This window comes from Anopheles stephensi, chromosome 3 (assembly GCF_013141755.1).
Source record: "Anopheles stephensi strain Indian chromosome 3, UCI_ANSTEP_V1.0, whole genome shotgun sequence".
Classification (NCBI taxonomy): domain Eukaryota; kingdom Metazoa; phylum Arthropoda; class Insecta; order Diptera; family Culicidae; genus Anopheles; species Anopheles stephensi.
In genome coordinates, this window is record NC_050203.1 from 2,825,464 (window position 1) to 2,846,890 (window position 21,427).

The window sequence follows — 21,427 nt, forward strand, 5'->3', positions numbered from 1 at the left end:
TTTAAAAAATATATATATATATATATATATATATATATATATATATATATATAATTTCACTTGCTCATGTATATATAATTTTTTTTGATGATTTTTCCTTTTTAGTCCTGCCGTTTATCCTATACAAACAATGTGTGTGTGTGTGTGTGTGTGTGTTTTTTTTTTGTTAGAAAGATGAAGCTTGGTTTCTTCGTCTCACAATCATCCACCACACAGCCCCACTCCCAATGAATCAGGACGCGCGTGTGGACAATCTTCGTTGGATTATCTTCTTTTTTGCTATATAAATGGGTCGCCTCTCTTTCCCTTGTTGCCGGCAATTAAACAGAGGTTAGCTCGCGGACGAGCTCTAACATACCTAAACCCAACCGCAATAAATGAACCGATCCGCGTTTTTTTTTTGTTGTTGTTCCTCTATCTTACGATAAATAATACAGCAAAGAGCGACGAAACGGAAGGAACAGGAGTGGCAGAAGCAAACGCAAGAGGTAAACGCCAAAGCCAAAGTGTCCACGTAGTTTGCCCCGTTGTTCCGAGGAAGCAAGTTAAATAAATTAGATTGTGTACACTCATGCTTCCCACGGCCAGGGAAACAAAAGACAGTCGTGAAACACGTACAATAATTACTTTCGCTTTCTAAAACACCGGTTCGATTGGTCAAAAGTGTAAAAAGGATAAGCATTTGGTTTTCTAGCCAATGTTTCCTAAAAACAACCAACAGACAGAGTTAGCCCATTTCGGGGCATGGTCGTGCGGGTCCTTCCGTTTCCGCACTTTGAAAAACAATCAAACGCAAGATTCTTCCTACTTTGTGGTATCATTGTGTTCCTCTGCTTTATCATTTAGTAGTAGTAGTAGTAGTAGTAGTAGTGTGTTACATTTTTTCTTCATACAACGAACGTCATCCGTTTCTCAACTGTAATAAGGCATTTTTTCATTAATTTGCTTAAATTCTTCCTAGCGCGCGGTCGCTTGTTCGCCGATCTCCTGTTTTTTTTCTCTTGTTTTGTTTTGTTGCTACACCTATCCATCGTTATCGTTGTTGCTCAACGCATTTCCACCTTTTGTCGATTAAAGTATGGGGAGAGCCTTGGTTGACTGAAATCACGGCCTAGTGGAAACCATCGACCTGCTACAAATTGCTTCCTATTGAACGGGGGGAGCTGAGCGGAAACGAAAACATGGCCTCGTTTTAAGTAGTTCTTAATGTCCGTCGATTTTGGCTAGCTGGCGCGCTAATCAGCATAAAAAGCTAATCGGCGCGTATGTAAATGACTCTCAAAAGTGATGCGCCCTCGATCCACAGTGGAGAAGCAAGCAAGCAAGCAAGCCTTCCTCTTCTGGCCAACCCTTTTTTCGCGGATCGGGCTCTTAGGAAAATTAAAAGCTCTAGCTCGATGTATACTACTTCCTTTTTTTGCCAGTTTTGTTTGTTGTTTTCTCTATCTATCTGTGGTCTGTGGTTGGGTTGTTACGGTTTTGTGGTGTGGTTCATTCATCCTTCCGCTCCTGCTTCCGTTACCCTGTTCTAAAACAATGTTTGGTTAGTTGGCGGGTTTCTCTCTCTCTCTCTCCCCAACCTGTATTCGTGTCCCCAGTTTTACATCTCCGTATCCCCCCACCGGTCTCCCCAGTACGACTCGTTCTCGTTCTCGTGGTAGTGTGTGAAAGGATCGGTATGCGCTGCGCCATCATATGCACATCCTATCCTCCTGGGTGCTAGGCTTGTTACGAAAGGAATGGATTCGACGATTGCGGATTCATCCACGGCGCACTATTGTTATTGTTTAGGTTGGCCTGCAAAGTGGTACCAGGAGAATCGTTTGTTAGAATATGGGTGGATAAAGGTGAAAAAGGTCCAGAAAAAGGATTCTCCAAAAAGAAAAATGTATAAAACTTTAAACCTACAATACGTATATAAACTATAAACTTGGTGCTTTGATGGTGATGAATGTAACGTGTAGAAGCTACTTAAAATGCAAAAAAAGAGAGAGATCGGGGATTCATTCGGTTCGGTCAGTTGCATCCGAAATTAGTCTATTTTTTAAAAAATGCATACGTTGTAAGAAGATAGCCACAACGGCTAGAGAACTAAAAAGTTTCAAAGAACATATAGAACCAGATGAAGCAAGGATGAGCAGAGATGGTAAAAAAACACACACACACACACGCACAATAATACAAATGAAACTGTGAGCAAACGGATGATGGACGAATAATGAACAACTTTACCAGAAGCGGGCACTTTCGATACAGTGCCTTGTACTGTGAGCGAGCGGGATGTACGGGGTGTGTCCACGGGCGGTTTTGTTGTCCACGGGCAGGCCCGATGTTCCTGATGGCATTACATAAAAAACGCTTGCACATACATACACACGTACAGACACACACACACATGGGGACAGACGAGCGCACATTGGCTCGGAAGCAGGAAGGAAGCAGCACAGCGTTTGGGTTGCGATTGTTGTTGTTCTTGTGTTGAGATGCGTGTGGAGAGTTGTTGTGATGTTGGCCACAACCCGTTCCCGGACAAAGGCATACAATCACCCGGCACAAGCACAAGCGTGTTATACAGGAGCGCCGTACTGCCCAAAATCACCAATCACGTTACGAGGTCGGAGCAATTACTACCTACAGGGACAGTTGGAACGAGGAATGGGAGGGTAAAGGGGATACGACAGGGAACAGGAGGTTGAAGGGAATGGTCAGGGGCATTCTCTACACGAGCACGATCGATTACGGGACGTTTACTTTAGTGTCCAAGCTCCGTTGCTACTGGACGTGGCGTGCTGAATGGGCGAAATATGCATGGAAAACAGATAGAGAACAGATTTCACCGGATTTTCAGTTAATTTAGCAATAGGTACAGGCGTAAAGGTGCAGAAGATTGTTAGGAGCGGTAGAGGCGAGTATTTTAAGTGTAAAAAGAGAAGAGAAAAAATATTTATGTTATTGCTTTGCTCGAGCGACATGGCGAAGGAATGTTAAATAGGCTCAATCCAGCTCAAAATCCCGGGAACACACTCTATCTCGAAGATGTATGATGTACTAGTGTGCCTGCTACAACTAACAATTCGAAGCTACCACTGATGTTAGACGAGCCTGATGCCAGAGATCATCGCTATGACAACGGTACAACGCAAGCCTCCTAACAACACACTTCGCTAGACTCACTTGATAGTTGTTGTTAGCGTGGCATGAGTCTGTAAAGGTTGCATTAGCACCCTGCCGGTGGTTATCGTTACGGTTCATTGCGTCAGAGGTTGCAAAAGCAGTGCCACCACCACCACCGGCCACCGGCCCAGAGTTAACGACATCGAGCGCATCTTCATCCACGGCGAAATGAAAATCGTACAGCTGACGCAGCGGACGCGTACTGTCCAGCTGGGCCGCGGTCAGATGCCGTTCAAGGTTACCGGGTGCCGTGGAACCCGAGGCGGGAGGAAGCATAGCGTAGTTGGTGTTAAAAATATCATCCTCGCCGGTGACGCCAGTATCACCGCTCAGACGACAGTCAATGTGTTCCGCGCTAAGGTTCGCTGCTGCCGGGATGCGGTTAGTTGTGGCCATTGGCCACTCCTGTTGCTGCGGATAGTCGCTGTTTGCGTTCACATCAACCGGTGGGTACGGAAAGCACTCCGTTTCGTCCTCGTCAGGTTGCTTTTGCGTTGCGTAATGATTGATTATGTTCCAGCGATATGCACGCGAGGCACGTCGCACGGCAAAGGAAAAACGTGTGCGACAAAGAAAGAAAATGGTATTGTAGCGAACTCGCACACAACAATCGCTCCATAGCCCATGCGGTGTCAGGTTTTGGCTTGCGATGAGTATGGTTAACAACAGATGGGTGACGAATGGACAACAAGAAACACACACAACCACACACTCGGTGTGTTTCGCACAAATTCCACCTTTAAACTTACTCTTATGCATCTCTCTTTCTCTTGAACCTAGTGCTGTTCTGGATTACGTAAAGTTCAAGGTACAAGCTGCGTGCTACTCAAGAATACTCACTTGCGCTGTGGCCATGTTTGAAACCGGTGCCCAAGGATCCTGATTAAGCGTCACTGGAAACGGGGACTGTTTCAACTGATTGATGGACGGAACCTGAAACGTAACGTCGGTGGATAGTAAGATAAGCTGGAAACCCTTGCGATAACACAAACCGAGCCTTCGAGGGCGCTCCTACCTGAGGTTGATTTTGCTGGAATAGGTTCTTTTGTACGGGTGCAGCACCGGCCCCACCAGTATCCCCGAACGGATTGTATGCCGCGGACGACGTGGCTGATGCAGCCACACCGCCACCGCTCGGCATCGGTTTGATTAGATTGTCCAGATTTACCAGCGCCGAGTTTTCACCGAGGAACGATTGGGGAGTTTTCTTCGCGGCCGTTGTCGCCCCCATGCTGGGCGAGCTGGAGGATGACAGTGGATCTAGATCTCCCAAAAGCAGTGCTGGACGGAAAAAACAAAATGCAAACCCAGATACGTTAGCGATTGATTGAGCTAGCAGCAAATACGTACGTACAGCTGTTATTGTTCAGATTGTTGCTAGCGGCATTATGGTTATTGTTGTTGTTGGTGCTGCTGCTACTGTTGTTGCTGGCCGCCCGCTTGGTTATTATGTCAAACTCATCCAGGTCCGATACCGGCGAAGTGATCGCACCGACAGGCGAAGGTCGATTCATTAGAGGCTAAAAGAAAACCAAAAATAATATCGTGAGTCGTCTTCCGATTTTTCGACCGCACTTGGGTATAGCAACTTACCGCACTGCCACCACCGAATGTCGCTTCCAGATCGCCTACACTGCCAGTGTTAGAGTTATTACTAACTGGAGCCCAAGGATCGAGCTTGGCAGCGGATGCAGTCGATTGCCACGGGTCACCACCGGCAGCACCGGCCGTAGGCACGGGCGTTGATCGTTTATTTGCCTGCCAAGGATCGGCTGCCGTTGCTTGAGGAGGCTGCAACAGGGAAAGCAAATGCTCAGTTAGAAATACAAATATCGAAGCAAAAAATCCGGGAAGCATACCGCAGTAACTCCGAGAGGAACAGCATTCGTTTTGCTGTACCAAGGATCAAGGTTTCCGTTCGTAGCCCCGGCACCGTTCATCATCGTCGAACCACCGGCGGCACCAGCACCAGCACCGTTTTGCAACCATCCCTCAACCGACGATCCGGACGTGACCGAGGGCGATTGCGTGCGTGGCTGCCAAGCGTCCGCTCCCAGCAACGGTGGTTTCGAGGTGGACGGGTCGGCCGTAGGTAGAGCGGACGCTGTATTTAACCACGGATCCACTACCGCCGGTGGGGATGAGGTTCTTGACCAAGGATCCGATGTCTGCAAAGATGAAGAACGAACGGCGTAAGCTTTCCTTGCCATCAGTAGAGCATTTCTTCCAACCTACCGTTGGTCGTGATCCGCCTGCAACGGGCATTCCCCACGGATCTATCGGTGCGCCAGCACCGGATGGTCCGGCAAGCGGTTGCTGCGACGGACTGCTAATCGAGGCCGCGCCGAACGAAATGTCCAGCAAGTCTACCAGCGCACTACTGCCTTCCTGCGGTGCCTTAGGATCATGATCTTTCCTGCAAGGATGAGGGCATTACCAATGTTTAGTGTCTTTGCTCGCGCTCATCCGGCCACCGCAACTAACTTGAAGTCCTGCTCGCTTTGGCTGAGTGCCAACTGCAATCGAACATCGTCGCTGCGACGCTTCTGCTCCTCCTGTTCGGCTTCCTCCCGTGACATGGCCATTGCCAGCTGCAGCTGCAGTTCTTCTTCGCCCACTGTTTGCGGTCGTACGAACTCAATCTCCGATACGGGCTTTCCAACGCCGCTCGTAGCGGCACCCGCAATCGGTTCACCTTCGCCCCAGTTTGGTGGCTAAAAATTTGGTAAGAGCGGGGAATAGTTTGATATGCCTTGCTTAACCCTCGCCCTTTGAGCCTCTTACTCACCCTTGGGTCACGCTGTGTTGGGCCATCGATCGAACCATCGCTACCGAAGCCGCTGGCTGTTCGGGCAAAGCGTTCCTTTGCCTTCAACGCACGTGCCCGCTCGTTCTTCAGCCGCTCGTCGTCCTTCAGCAGCGAAACGAGTTGTTTTGCCTTTTCCCGCACATGCATGCCCTGATCCTTGCCCTCCTCCATGTACTGGAACTCCTTCAGCGTTTGGATGGCGTAGATGTTTTCCTTGCACTGTTGCGCCACCTTCTCCGTACCAGTTTTGATGAGGTACTCCAGCAGAAGCTGCAGGGAGGTGCGAGAGGAGAGGAGCAAACAAAAAGGTTGATAATTAGCTACTTTTCGATGGAGATTTAGCTACCGGGAGCTTTAGACCTACCAATGCCTTGTACACGTGTCGCCAGTTTTTGCCATGATCGTTCATGCGCTTCCAGATCATCTGCATGATTTCGGAAAAGGCCACCACGTTATACGTGAGGTCGGCGATTTCCGCCATGATCGTGGACGATGGGCCCCATGGATCGTTCGAGGTGGCCTCCCGTACCTTCACCTGCGCATCGGAATAGTTGTGGGCAATGTTCTTGATGTTGCGACGTATACCAGCTACGTTCATTTGTGTGTCAGTTTTCCTCACTGGCGGGGCAAAAACGGTGGATGAAACAAGCCGAAAGTTAGTAAAACATTTTAGAGCAAAAATCTTTTCATTTCGTACTAGCTTAACGCTATCGGACATGTGAAATTTATGTCCTTTCGTTCAGACAGCACTGGAACAATCTTCGAATCGATTTCGAAACTGTACATTTACTTAACCCCGCAACAACTAGGGTTATAAATATGTCACTGAAGCCAGCTAACTATCCGGCCCGCCATAGAAGCGACCGGAAACGTTCGACCATAACGGGAATGCAAAGAAAATACGCTTTCCTTACGAAGAAGTGGCTTGAACAGCTTGGAAATAATTAAGTTATGTCGACAACGAAAACACACACAATTACACCACTGCAGCAGCAGCAGCAGCAGCAGCAAGAATCAGGCGCATGCTTGCATGCCAAACAGTAAACAAACTTATCGAAAAAAAAACTTACTTTTGACGAAATTTGCTTTCCTCCGGTCGTTACTAACTGCAGCTTAAACCCCTCCGGAAGCTATACTGTGTACCCCGGATGGATGTACCAGATGAGTCTGGTGGTGTTGTTGGTATAAATAAAAATAATCACACGCGCGCACACGCACTCAGCACGTTCAACAGAACACTTTTGCACAGTACACTTGTACAATTTGATGGGTAAAGTTTTCTGCTTGCACTCTTTCGCATTCAACTATGCATAGAAAACAATCTTCCTACTGGTGTTGCGGTTATAAACACACAATTTTTAAACAAGGAAACAAATAAACACACACGCACAGAAACGAAAAGAAAGCTTAGAACAGAATATTTGATGCAATTGATGGAACTTAGCGTTAACAGAGCATGGTCGCTTTTGTGATCAACGGAAACATGTGTTAGTCGCAACAGAAACTACTTCATCTGTTCTGTTTTAGTTAGCTAGCTGCTCGGCACTGTGGTTGCTGATCGTGGCTGATCGAATGTCCTGATGCAGGTTGGCGAGGAGGATGGAACAACGATGGTGATCCTAGCACTAGCACTAGCAGCTAACTGATCATGCACCGTGTGGCACATTCAGCATTCAGCAGGATGGTAAACTGTTATACGGCGACTGCGGATGGGTGCACTCGTGCTGCTTTGGATGCGTGTTTTAAGCACAGTGTCCGCTGCAGCTCTGGGTCTGGGGCTGTGGTAAGGCTCTATCAACTGGTGGAAGGTAGAAAGGTAAATAGAACGGTATTAATGATACTAAAATGGTGTTGGTAAGCAAATGGTGTAAGCGGTGTAAAATCAGATTAAAGCAATTAAATCTCATGTGAAGGATCATCCTTAAACAGTTTAAGAGTGTTTGGATATCAATCTTAGCGTTACAAAGTAAACAAACTCTCGGAACAGCTGAACCTCCCCCGTGTCCCATTTGACACGTTCCAAAGTTGCAGCTGCACGATCAATAGCCTTCATTTAAGAGTTTAGTGCACGTGCTCACTATTGCCAAGACCACGAAGTTTTGCCGACGTTCGAACCCAACCGTTCCCACAACGGGGAAATAGTAATTCAACCCCCTCTTATTTACTGCGTTCTGCAGAACTCCTTCCAACACTACCTGCATATGACTTTGAGCTGCAACTAGTCTGCGTATATATATTTTTTTGTAGTTACGAGTTCCTCCTCTACCAGCAGCAGCACCAATTCAGTGAACACGCCTGGCGCATCAGTTCGGGTTTCGGAGTCAAAGCCCTCCGGAATGCCGTTGATGGTGGTGGTGGTGGTGGAACCTTGGAGAAACCACCCTCGTCCACCGACGGCAGTAAAGCCGTGTGTATGCCATACAAAAAGCACATGAACGGTACACATTTCGGGCACGGTTCGCTGAGCGCTTGGCTGCTGGCTGCTGGCTGGTGTTGGCGATTTTTATGCGGATCGGGTTTTCGTTCGAAAAACTATTTCGCCACTTCCATTTGCCTATTCGTAGACGATGCAATAAAATCCCAGTTATGGAGGTAACCATTTTCGTAGTATATAAAAAAATCTGGGAAGCTGATGTGGCTGCTGACAGTTGGAGAAACACGTGTGGATAAGCTCCAGCTTGGCTGGCTTTGTGTGTGATAGTAGCTTGCTTATCTTACTTATCTCCTAAAAGCGGCAAGAATATATTTTCCGCCATTTTCCAACCATGAATTGTAAAATATTCGCCAGGGTAAAGTACATCACGATCACGCAGTACCGATATTAAGTCCTTCGCAAAACACTTCCTTCAGCAATCAACCGTACCAAGATAAGCAGCCTACCCTTCACTAGCGAGATCTCCACTCCGTCTAGTTTACGCCAGACGAACGAAACAATCTAAGCATGGTAAACAAATAATTATCATAGCTGCACAAAAAATCCTCCCCGACAGCATCCGTCGGAACATACACACTCAAACCGCAGAATAAAAAAAACCCGTTTATCCGGTTCTGTGCACGCTGTCTTGCCGGTCTTGACACCCGCGATGAAGATGAGAAGGCAGAACGCGGACGTACAAGGACACACGCAGCAGCACATACTACTACTAGCTTGCAGCGAAGAATGTAGATCAGTAGATCAGTACGATCGGCGGTTGCTTCGGTGTATCCCAACGCCACCCGTTTATTTACGCGATTTGCAAGCGTTAACCGGAAGTGATCGCTTGATTCAACGCAACGATCGGAATCTTTCACACTACATTACTGCCACACACTGACTACTACTAAACGCTGTTAAAAGACCACACACACCGTAAGAAGCAACAGCACTGGACAGCTATCTTCTTTCCCTGCAGAAAGATAACTCCCTTATCGCCCCTGTGGGCGGAACAAACGTGCCAGGGTGTGCTTGGTGTCTTTGTTCCCCAGTTATTTGTGTGCTCACAGGTTCACAAATGCTTCACAAATAGTCGCACAAATCTTATCTCAATATACCACTTCTCCGCAAACGAAAAGGCTGGCTTTTACACTGCAAAAATGAGCTGCACTCTCGCTATCACTGGTTAGACTGCGACTTGCGTTCCCCTGTTTAGATCATCAAGTTCCGAAAGACAGCAAGCTATCCTGTCCCTAGTACCGAAGGTCCTCCTTTCGGCACGCGCCACTGTCGATGACTGAGCACGGTGCAACCGAGAGCTCACTGTCCTTGGCGTCACTGTCCACGGGACAACGTTTGCAGCAAGTTACGCGACAAAGGATAATTTAATTTGCCACTGCTTTGGCTGGTGGAAGGTGGAGAACACACAAGATTAAGGTGCAGAAAGGGAGCTAGAAGCATAGGGAGATTACAGGAGGAGGCGGGGGTTTGCATGTGTCCTTCCATTCTGAGAATAAATAAAAAATCGCGAGGAAAGCACTATTCTCAGTGCCACACACATGTGCATTAGCAAAGAAAAAAGATAATTCAATGCTGATTGTTGCAGTTGGTTCCAAGCGGTTAGGGAATTAGCACAAGATTAACTAGATTCTGGTGCGCGGCGTAGCAAAATTACTGAAGCAAACTAGCTACTCTTCATCCAGTGGAGCCGTCAAAATCTTGTCCAACTAACTCTTGTCCAAATGATTCCAAACCCTCCAGCAGACTTCACTTCAAAATGATGAAAAAAAGCATGGGATTCCCTTTTTCATTTAGCTCAAAGATATTTGCTTCGCCCATCTTCATCGTCAGACGATAGTAAATCTCGCTTCAAACAGCTGCTTCAAACCTCTTTTGTACCCTTTGCTTACCGTTCTTCTGCTGCCCAGCAAACAATGTTTCATGAACCGATTTTTACGATCGTAGCTGATAATTTAATTTGCGATCGGCGCTTCTCCCCTGGCGCTCCCGAAAACACCAAGATAAACCATCTCCAGACGATGCTGTCGGGATGAAGGAAGGTCACCGGGCAGGCAGCCAGAAGAGAGAGAGAGAGAGAGAGAAACCGGCCAACTTTTTATCATCAGAACACCATCATCAAGGCGCATCATGACCTGTTTTCTTTTCGTTCGTACGCCAAACAGTGCTGCCCCAGACGGGCTGGAGTACAAAGCGGTGGATTTGTATGCTGACCTTATTTTAAGTTCTAGGTTGTCTTTATTTTCTGAGAAAAGCGAGTGAAAACTGGAACCAAACTAAAAGATCACAAGATGTGGGGTAGAGTTGGCATCAGAAATGTCAAGACGGTTGACTCCTTTGCGAGATGTAGCACGAGATAGAGAATGGAGAGCCCGTGTAGGACACATTGTACCGATTCAAAGACGCAATTCCACTCACATGTTGAAGGCTGAAAATAGCTCCACTTAATCCTGCTAACGAGCTATTAACTGTATTCTTCCCCGGATATTGCAACTGCAGGTGGCAAAGGCAATGGCCCAAAGGTGTCGGCTAACGTCAATTGCGTCCTTCTGATTAAAACACCCCCCGTTTTACAGAAATAGCCTCCGTGTGACTAAAGTGGCACGTTGAACCACACTTCCCAATAATCCACCAACTGGAAGGGGAGGGGTTGGGGCTACAATTATTTATCGACTGGAAACAAACAACCCCGAAAGGGCATGGGGCGCACATACACAAATTCCAAGCCAACAAAATGTGTGGTTTACCTCACCGATACTCTGGTCCTCCCCACAACGTTCCTTCCTTCCACTGGAGCTGGCTATCTCATTACAGAAATCCAACCCCACAGGGATTATTGGCCTGGTACCCGTGCATTAGGCATTGGGATTGGCACCACCCAATGGTGGGTAATGGCGAGAACCAGTCGTCATTTTTCGATACCTTTCGACCCGCCTTTCTACCACAAGGGGTTGGTTTTCTTATCAACAGATTTTTACGTTTGCTCGCCTCCAGGTCTGTTTTCACGAAATCACGCCGTCAAATGTGACACTGCATTGCGAAATGTGCATTCGGGTGAGTAATACACACAAAACCTAATGCTCCAGTCATTATTAGGACATAGATAAATGATCTTCCTGCCAGCCACAGCGAGCTGAAAGCCCCTCACGGAACAGTGTTACGAATCGTTGTCCAAACAACAATCATCCTCATAATGTGGCCGGTACAGCTGCATTGGCGCCGTCTAATGCGCAATTGTGCAAAAAAACAAAAAGTGAAGAAAAACCGACGAACGCCCTAGACGACGAAACCGGACTTTCACCAACTTTCGACCGTACTCTCCACAGGAACCTGCCCGCCACCATCCATCGGGCGTTTGCATTCTACCATTAGTTGCTCAACAGTTTACGGGTGTTGCGTTTTCGGTCACGTTGCAAAAAGCATGAAAAGGGGAACTAAATCCACATAAGCACACACACACACACACAAACACACGAACACAAGCTTGTGGACAAAGTGCCAGCATAACATGATCGAAGAACATGCAATCAACCGCACCCTCGGTGCAAAACACTATCCATGCGAGAAGGAAGGAGCGTGTGGCCATTTGTTACTCCCAGTTATCCTGGTCACGGCACCACCAACTTGGCGAGTTCCATGATTTATAATGCTATTTAAATGAGTTTTTTTCTGGTGGCTTACTAAATGCTTAAACTGCATCAAACTATAATGCAGTGGACGGCCAATGAAGACCAAGTCTGCGCGAAAAACGAAATGCCCTCCCCGGTAGGGCATAATTAAATTATCATCTGAATGAAGAAAACCTTGCGCAGACGGCCAGGCTAGCCCGTGTCCTAAGATTATAGTTTTATCGATTCTCGACGAGGCACGTCTACTACCTCGAAAGGCACTCTGGAAAAATCGTCCAGAGGAACCCCCCCTTACCTATCGATAAGATAAGGACCACTAATGTTAATCTAACATACATAATCTATTGGAAACTGTGGTGTCCAAACTGTGTGTTTGGACTCTCTCCTGCCCCAAGTATTGGTGATGTCTCCAGTAAAGGTGTTAAGCATTTGGTTTCCAATTTGATACTAATACAAAACATCGCGTTATCAGATACTTGTTGCACGTCTCAATGACTGGACGTGCGGCAAATGAAAAACATGTCACAAACAAAGACGTACGCTTCATGACGTAAGCTTTTTTCCCGGGAACTAGGTAAATCGAAAACGGAAGTTGTGCAAGTAGCGGCGACTCTACTAAGGTCACTTACTTAATGTCTGTTGAATAAATTTCCCGCAAAACGGGCAGAAACTTTTCGAGTGCGAAATTTTCCTTTCAATCGGCCGGGTGATTAAACGGCCAACGTTTACTCTCGTCTTCTCACCGAGCATTCATGATTTGCGAGATGCAAAAACAGACGACCGGGACGACAAAAGGGTGCCAGTTTTCATCTTCAGCCGAGAAAAACTCATTCCCATGGAAATTCCCGCCCGTCACAGACACATTCACGCTCAGCTTGCGAACGTTCGCCGTGGTGCGAAATGCGATTACCTTCAGAGAATGATGTGACGCCGGAACGACGCTGACGCCGGTTTGGCCGCCACAATCGCATGCTGCTGGTGCGGTGCCGGTGCAGGCATGATTTGTCCTTGTGTCCCACGTTTGCTGCTCGGTACGTCGGTACGTGCCACACCGGACGAGTAGATAAATGAACCAAATCGTGGTGATGTGTCCTCCCGTGCACAACAACCAACACCCGTCCGTCGGTTGCACTTAGTACCGTCTACATACTCGGGATAATGTGCATGCGTTGCATTCTGGCTTGTATCATCCATCCCTCCAACGCGTTCGCGTACATAAACGGTTCTTGGGGGCACTCTTTTTTTGCCTTATCATGACGCAATTTCAACTCACCCTCGAATACGGCGATCTCATGAAATTCCCTTGCTTAGCCGAACCACCCTCAGCACATCACGGTTTATCAGAATACGATAAAGCTATGCCGATAGACCCTCTAGCGGGATAGTGGTACTCATCGGAACCGGAAGTAGCCCGAGTACGTGTGTACACTACCGGTAAAAAAAACGCTTCAACCTCAAAGCGGGCAACCAATCGGCGGTCCTCGCGAGAAGGTGAACCAGTTTGTTTGTTGCCTAGCTTAGCTGCGGTGACCGCTTGTATTTAAGGAAGGAAGGAACTTAAAGCGACGGTGACCACCACCATTCGATAAATGTATTATCGATCGATCAGTGGCGGGGAGTCAAACGGGGCGGGGAGCTACAGACAAAATTACAGGTTTAATTGAACGATGGTAGTGGAACACACACAACGATAGTACTACTGGCCTTGGAATGGGGAAGGAACGTTCCTGCTCCACACACGGCTACCTGAGGTTTCTCAACACGTTTGGACACTAAACGCAGGATTTACGGTACTATGGAACTCAGGAAGTGAATACACAGCCTACTGCAACTGCAGATCGTTGACTACTAGACTTATTTCACCGAGCTAAACCGAAAAACAATCTCACCACCAAGATAGCAGTCCAGATGAGATTCGATACAGAACGTAATAGTCAGGCCACCTAAAGAGCCGGACACTGTCCTAGATAGAACCCTTAACCTCATTGCATGAATCATTCAAACCCTCAGTTTAATCAAAGATAATACGTCGGGCTGTTCAAAGGGAGGGAAGACCGAAATCAACTATTCGACAGGAGATCGAGCCACGCGTGCAAACATATCATTTTTGTTGGTTTGGACCTAATGTTAATGTGGTTATGTGGCATTCAAATAAGCAACAGTAAGCAGCACACACTTGTGAACACAACATCCTTCCCAACAGCACATCAACATTGTTATGTCGGAATGAAAAGTGTTGACCCACTTACCTTAGGTTTCAGTACGATGCACGGCCAGATTTTCAAACCGTCTGTCCTGTGTGCACACAACACGTTAAACGCCAAAAATTTCTCGACTATTTTGCTGATTTGATTTTACACCCAGCAGACACAACAATGCACCGTTAAACACAAACACATACACGGCTTCAATTTTGTTAATGAAATAGCTACAAACACGGGGATATTTTTTCTAGCAATCAATTCGAAATTCTACAGTGAAAAGGATAAGCACAAGATGAAAACACATTGCCAAAAAACAGCTACATTTCTGAAAATTACTACTATTCAAACTTTTTACACACAGCGTCCCATTGAAAAACAAAATTACAACTTGAGCACACTAGCACGTAAACACACACACACACACTCTGAATACTTCGAAGGAATGAATGAAAGTATCATCGGTTCCACACAACACAACCGGTCCTCGGATCGCGCGCGTCGTCCAACCGTTGTCCTTGAAAACGTTGTTTTTATTCTACATTCGCTTTATCGTCATTTTCTTCGGCATTTCGCTTTTGTTACTAAAGTGGATCCCTTTTTCTCTGGCGCTCCTGAAATACACACACACTCACTGCTTTCGTGTCCTGCACAACTCGGTAACTGTCATCAGACAATGACAAACCGTCGCCGCCGACTGTCGTCATGGTGCAGTGGCTGGGCGGTAGTAGTAGGCGCGCAGTGCTAATGTGATGGGCATTCTACGCGATGTGAAGTCGCAGATTACTACACTATTTATCACTCACGCACGCATACAAGCACGAACTGTGCCGTGGCGAGATGTGTGAACTTCTTTCGTATATCATAACTGTGCGTCAAACGTTGGGCCGTAGTGTTTCTACCCAGATTGAAGCTGTTAAAAAGGGGAGGTGGGGGGCTGGGTGGGCTAAAATGCTAAACAATTAGGGCAGAGTGCCGGTTTACGAGCCGCATCTGGGGTGAAGGAGATTCATACAGTAATTGATACTATGTAACATACTGTCGCCCTTTCTATTGACCAGTTTTCCAGATTCTTCCATACCGCTTAGGAACGATGACTAATAGCGGTAAATGGATAGGGGAATTGAGCCATTCATAGAATCTTTTCGAGTTTGAAGTTTCGTCCTCCAAACTCCCGTTCTAAGTCAAACGATAAAGTGACCAGAAAACACTCGTTTGAAGACTTCTGCCCCACGGTCGTCCGGTTCCGCTCGATCGTGAAGATGACTTGCATACCAGCACTTCGTCATCGTTGCCACACACGCATACAGTGGCGCACAGCTTCAAACACAACAACCCACTGGCTGCACTGAGGAATGCAGCGAGATCTTCTCGTGAATGGGGGATATGTTTGATTCACATGCTCACCGAGCCGTCTAACCTCGATCTTTCTGCCTCTGGAACTCTGGCGATTTAGCGTCGGAATTGAATCACTACGCCGTGTCACAGATGTGATGGTTTGTGCGTTTGGAGTTTTGGATTAGCAATCTTCCTATTGACTCTATATTTTCTACCCCACTCGTCACCCGCACTACTCTCCCACACCAATCAGAGTAGGTGACGGGGAGGTTGATTTTTAGTTTCCCAGTTGACACCCTTCGCCAGCCGCACGCACGGCACGCACGAAACAAACTATTTATTTCTAACTTTCTTCCTGTTTTGCGTTAATACGGTTCGGTTGTCCGAAACAGCAGCTTTCACAACGCGTCGCCTACTTTGCTATACACCACCCCGAAAATTACGCACACACACACGCACACGCATACACGATCGCGTAAATACGGAATGAGAAATCTTTCTCGCAATTTCTGTTCAACTTTCCCCACCTAAATAAATCACTGCGCTGTGTCTTCATTTACCACAGCTTCACACAACACAGCAATCTTTCTTCACGTTTGTTTCACTTTACGTACATTATTAATCCCGTTGCGTGCACTACCGTGGGGACAGCCAACAAGCTCTGTGTACCTTTTCGTCGTTCTTGGGTCAGTGTTGCGTTTGAAGGATAGCCCACACACTCGCCCTTCTTGTTGCTGCTGCTGCTGCAGGTTTTTGCTAGCGTTGCTCGTTGGTGTTGGTGCGCTGCTTTCTTTCCATTCATATGTGAGATTGACGCACACACATACGAACGCCTGGCTGCAGCTGCCATCCAGCGTGGCTGAAGCAAACTCCGTCAAACCGTTTATAGTGGGCGGTAGAGTTCGCCAACAGCTTACTGCACAGAGCACTGATGCCGGAGTGAAAACGTTTCAACGCGTACCGGTTTTGCTTCCGCCGTTTTACTTAAAATTTTATTCATTTACAATTGTCACAATCGGGGTTGAATATTGGTGTTACATTAGGGTTCTATTTGACTGTACTTGACTTCTTTTTTTTCAGTCATGGTCCCCCTCTTTAGTTGAGTCCAGACCGGGCGTATTGCTAAAACGTGCGCTACCGAGTACTCTACAAAAAGAGTAGACATGTTAGTTGCATTACCCTAAATACTAAGTACTCTTATCGGAACGTAAGATTCATTCCACTTCTTTCTCCACGGTAGAATCATCAGTCAAAGAAAATCTAAAAGGATTCTACACACTATCACGGTCTCTGATAAGCAGGTACGTTGTATTCGTCGTCGCAAGAATCCTTGTGGATTTGCATGCCACGAATCTGCATGGTCGTGAATTGTTGAGCGAAAAATGCTGCTCTGTTTTCTCAAAAACGTAAGTACCCCTGAATAGAAGGTGTTTTCACATGGGGTCGTCTCTTATCCACGCTGTAATAAAAATAATTTAAATTAATGCTTAATCTAAATTAACACAAAAATTTCTCTCAGTACTAACTCGTCTGCCTGACTGTTTGTGACTGAATACATATATGGAAGGATATTTCATCCTGAGCAATTAATGGAAGCCGACTGCTGTACTACACTATACGGTACGATTCTACGGCAACCGCTCCTAATTACACACAATTTAAATCCTACGCGAGACTCGCACACATATTTGTGCGTCATTCACGTTGCTAAAAATCTTAAACAGTGCAAACAAAACGTAAAACAAATTTGGGACCACAGGAAGCTGTCTTGTGCGCAGGAAGTGGCTAACGGGTTGTGAAACGAAATGCCGAACTGAACGGCGTTCTTCGTTTAGTATATACGAGCGGATTTCATATCCGCACTCAACTCAGTGACTGACTGCTCGGCGGTTTGGGCCTTTTTGGGCTTCGAGGACTTTTTAGACTGCACAGTATTGGGGGGCAGTATGGAACACACGGTGATCACATCCTTTACGACCTTTACCACGACACGAACCTTGGTAAAGATTGTCAGCTTAAGCGGTGGTATAGAGGTGTCTACCGGAACCAGCAGACAGCTTCCGACCGGCTCGGTCGGTTTAAACACAACCGTTGCAGTGGCGGAAATTTTCTGCAAGGCAAAAAAGGAAGCCCCCAAACAGGAAGCGTTAATGGAGTTTGAAATGAAACAACAAAATTCTAGGCTTACCCTCGTAGCAGCTTTCAGCACCACTCCGGAATGGATCAACACTACCTCGATAAAATGAGCCGCATAGCCCATAACCGCTGCCTCCGTTTCATACTCCCCAACCGATGCCAACCAGTGCCGGTAGTAAAGCAACGAACTGGCCTCCCCAGCCAATTTGGCGTTATACTTCTTGTCGTTGCAAACCATCGCCAGGCACTGTAGCTCTTCGGGCGATCGTTTCGGTTGCTCATCGATTCCCAGCATGGCGGCAAGCACACGATGCACCAGACAGTCGGCGTAGCGCCGAATCGGGCTAGTAAAGTGCGTGTACATCGGTATGGCCAGCGCGTAATGCATAAATTGCTCGGGAGTGGACGCAAACGATGAACAGTAGTACTGGGCCCGCATCATCGGTTTAGCGAGCAGCACGCTCAGCACGCTCTTGGTCGCGTCCGGATCCGCAGACGAAGCGATGATCGCTTCCATGCACTCGCGGATATCTTTCGAACTGGCGTAGGACAGAGCGTGCCCATGAAGCGAGAGGGTGCGCACCAAATTCTTCATCATGTTCTCGGCCGGTGCGCTGTGCGAGCGGAGCAGCGATATATCTGGGAATGCCTTGTGTATCGCCGTCGCAACGGACATGTTTGCTAGCAGCATGAAATCTTCAATCATCTCGTTGCTCGTCCGGATTTTGTACACACCGTACTCGATCGGTCGACCGGTGGCAGGGTCGAGCCGGAACGTAAGCTTCGGCTGGTTAATCTTTAGACACCCGTCATCCATGCGTCGTTGGCGCAATTTAACCGCAATCGATTGCAGCGTGTTAACGATTTTACACAGCGATTTCGCGCTGTATCCGTGCAGGATTTCCGGGAACTGATCTTCGTCCACCGCACAGTTCGGGTTGTCTAGCATGAGCTGGGCATGCTCGTACGACAGCTGCGAGCAGGAGTTGATCACACTGCGTACAAAGCGAGTGCTCAGCACCGTTCCATTCGGTTCCATTTCCCAAAACACCGAAAAGGCCAGCTTATCTTCGCCGGGCAGCAGCGAGCAAGTGTTGCACAGCTGCTTCGGCAGCATGTGGTACACCGTGTCCACCATGTAAATGGAGGTGGCCCGTAGCTTCACCAACTCGTCCAGCGGGGAACTTTCGCGCAGGAAGTACGTTACGTCCGAAATGTGTACACCGACTTGGTAGTTGCCGTTCGGGAGCTGTTTGCAGCTCAGCGCATCATCCAGATCGCGTGCCGTTGCCGGGTCGATCGTGAATATGCACTCGCCGCGGAGATCTTCACGGCGCGCCAATTCCTCCGCCGGAATGATGTACGGTACGGCCGGCAGCTGGGCCAAAATGTCTTCCCCGTAAGGCGTCACGTCCAGATTGTGTTCGACCAGGATGGACTCGTTTTCCACCTCCAGCACACCACATTTGCCGATCGATTTCAGTATCGTACCGATCGGTACCTCATCGTGCCACTCGATGATTTCGGCTTGGTATAGTACTTCCGTTATATCTGCTCCACCTTTACGTGGTCCCTTTCGATCATCGTCGTCGTCATCGTCATCGTCATCGTCCTTCAGCTTCGTTGGTTTGATCTCAATCAGTGCGTTTGGCCAATCCTGCTTGAAAACGCGCACAGGTGGTATGCGCATATCTCTTGGGGCAAACATGCGATAGTGCTTTTTGCCTTGTGAAGCCGGCAGGAACTTCCCGACGCACTGACGATTGTGCCGTTTCTCCATAATGCACACCACAAACCCGGCATTGTTGGTGACGGATTTCGCTGCCGGCGCCTTTTCTTCTTCCTCATCCTCGGTACACCGATCATCATCCGATTCTTCGTCCGATTCCGGGGGCTGATTGAATACAAACACCCGCACCAAATCACCGTCCATGGCGCACCGTCGTAGCAGGATGGAGTTTATGTAAATGTTCCCCGTGCGCGAAGGATCGTCCACGAACGATTGCATGTTGTTGCGAGCATTTACCCGCAGCATGCCCTCCATCATGTACCCGACCTTACGCTCTACCAAACGCCCGACGAATGATTCCAGTCGGTCCTGCACGATTTCGTCCGCTTTGTTCCGAATGTCACCCAGCATCAACTCAAGATCGGATTCATCCTTCGAGCGCTTTACGCGCTCGTACAGCAGGAAGTGCACCTGCTCCTCGTACGTTCCCTTATCGGTACGCTTCGGTTTAGTAGCCGGTGCAGTCTGAGCCGGTTGCTCCGTACGCTCGTTGGACGTCGATGCCGCCACCACCGGTGCAACAGTACCATTCTTCTCGGCAAGAAATCGTCTCGCATCCGCTGCCAAGCCCTCCGCCACGGGCATAATGCTTTTGTTCACGAGCACAACGTGCTTCTTGAATGGATGCGCATTGAGCAGGCCAAGTTCGATTCCCTGCTTTTCGATAAATTTTCTCCGCTGGCTGGAGCTTAACATGAACAGCTGGACGAGCAGACGATGCTCCGGCGGCAGCAACTCATCGCTCCCCAACGAATCGTCCGTTGCCGTTTGGGTGCTATCCTTTCGAACGGTCGGGACCGAAAGTGGTTTATCCTTCCGTTTCGATTCCTTCTTGCCACCTGATTCTGATACAGATCTTGCCGGTGGTTTCACCACTTTCTCCATCCGTTTATCCTTCTTTTCCTGTGCATTTTTCGTCGAGCCACCAGCAGCTAAGTTTCCTATTGGTGGCATACTGTCCGGCTTTTGCTTTCCGTTTTTATCGCCGTACTCCCGCTTGATGCCCTCCATCCGTTCCACAATGTCATCGATTTTTTTCGACAACAGCGAAAACCGATCGCTCGATGTTGCATCGTCCTCGCTGCACGTCGACTTTGCACTATTGCCTTTCCGTGAATCGTGTTGCTTAGCAACGACATCCTTAGATTTGGACTTGAGTTCTTTTTTGTTCTTTTTTTCCTTCACTTTCTTATCGTGGCTTCTCCCCTCCGGCAGTCCCAGCGGTGGCTCGTATTCTTCCGAGTCCGATCTACTGTGGTTCACTGTCTTTGTCACTTTCTCCCGTTCGATGCTGGGCTCTATTTGTAAATTCACCAACTCCATGGCTACCCGTTCCGTCAGCTCTACGCTGGCCTTTGGTGGTTGGGTATCAGTGTTTCGCGCATCTTTTTGTCTCGTTTCCTTTGCCTTAGCTTTGGCCTCCTTTTGCTTACCACTGTCCTTGGGTGCCTTTTCCACCTTCCTCCGGTCTGCGGCCAGTAGTCCCGACGAGGAAGCGGCCTGGCCCAATTCCCTCGATTCCTCCTGGCTTCTCAGCTCCTCAATAAGCTGGCGAATAACTTGCTTATCATCCTTCGGTTTGTTGTTTTCTTTCGCGGCTCCTTTCCTGTCTTTAGATCCACCTGCCTGCTCCAACATTTTGCGAGTGTCGTCGATGATGGTTGCTCTTATTTCACGAAAGAATTGCTCATCGGACATGATGCCACACACTTTCGCTGGTGTTTTCCCGTTCCCGTTTACACAATGTGTGCCAACTTCACGAAATTCTACTCGCTTATGATGCCACTTTGTCTTCGGTGTGTTTCCACCAGAGTGCCGTGCACGTCTTTCCCTACACGTCCCCTACCGCCCGATCCCACCCCAACCGATCGATCTGACGCATCGCGCTGAGCAGTGAATGAAGCAATGTAAACACACAAT

At 47.9% G+C, this 21,427-nt stretch overlaps 3 protein-coding genes across 7 annotated transcripts in view; all 3 read right to left on the reverse strand.

Annotated features, from left to right (window-relative positions):
- Positions 1-155: 155 nt before the first annotated feature.
- Positions 156-16,215, reverse strand: LOC118512952 (epsin-1). Of its 5 annotated transcripts, none has more exons than XR_004906378.1 (13): positions 14,293-14,514; positions 7,054-7,781; positions 6,348-6,601; positions 5,963-6,253; positions 5,659-5,888; positions 5,410-5,590; positions 5,034-5,342; positions 4,768-4,965; positions 4,529-4,694; positions 4,190-4,455; positions 4,015-4,107; positions 2,233-2,789; positions 156-1,797 (listed from the first exon to the last, which is right to left on the reverse strand). XR_004906378.1 is itself a non-coding variant. In XM_036058170.1 (13 exons), coding segments are annotated over exons 2-13 (2,544 nt in total). In that variant the 5' UTR covers positions 7,055-7,781; positions 14,293-14,514; the 3' UTR covers positions 809-1,728. The 5 variants fall into 5 exon arrangements, 4 of the variants coding, with proteins under 4 accessions (XP_035914065.1, XP_035914064.1, XP_035914066.1 ...); XM_036058170.1 differs by lacking the exon at positions 2,233-2,789 and adding an exon at positions 3,175-3,660 and having other exon boundaries at positions 809-1,797; XM_036058172.1 differs by lacking the exons at positions 2,233-2,789; positions 7,054-7,781; positions 14,293-14,514 and adding exons at positions 3,175-3,660; positions 16,197-16,215.
- LOC118512953 (zinc finger protein 271-like) overlaps positions 7,065-21,427 on the reverse strand; it is a 32,177-nt gene continuing 17,814 nt past the window's right edge. Inside the window, 2 exon segments of the mRNA XM_036058174.1 lie at positions 7,065-7,312; positions 16,252-16,329. Coding sequence (XP_035914067.1) covers positions 7,288-7,312; positions 16,252-16,329 — 103 coding nt within the window. The 3' untranslated portion in view covers positions 7,065-7,287.
- Positions 16,609-21,331, reverse strand: LOC118512951 (DIS3-like exonuclease 2). Its single transcript, XM_036058169.1, has 2 exons — positions 17,771-21,331; positions 16,609-17,692 (listed from the first exon to the last, which is right to left on the reverse strand). Exons 1-2 carry the CDS (start codon positions 21,203-21,205, stop codon positions 17,414-17,416), a joined length of 3,714 nt encoding a protein of 1,237 aa, XP_035914062.1. The 5' UTR covers positions 21,206-21,331; the 3' UTR covers positions 16,609-17,413.

What these genes read in the sequence shown, in the direction of transcription:
- LOC118512952 (XM_036058170.1), bottom strand. An exon ending in TCCAGCAAAATCAACCTCAG is followed by an intron (nt 4,108 to 4,189) that starts GTAGGAGCGCCC and finishes GTTACGTTTCAG; the next exon opens with GTTCCGTCCATCAATCAGTT. An exon ending in CAAACATGGCCACAGCGCAA is followed by an intron (nt 3,661 to 4,014) that starts GTGAGTATTCTT and finishes GCAACGCAAAAG; the next exon opens with CAACCTGACGAGGACGAAAC.
- LOC118512951 (XM_036058169.1), bottom strand. Translation starts at nt 21,205, where the DNA reads ATGTCCGATGAGCAATTCTTTCGTGAAATAAGAGCAACCATCATCGAC. An exon ending in TGCTGAAAGCTGCTACGAGG is followed by an intron (nt 17,693 to 17,770) that starts GTAAGCCTAGAA and finishes TTTGCCTTGCAG; the next exon opens with AAAATTTCCGCCACTGCAAC.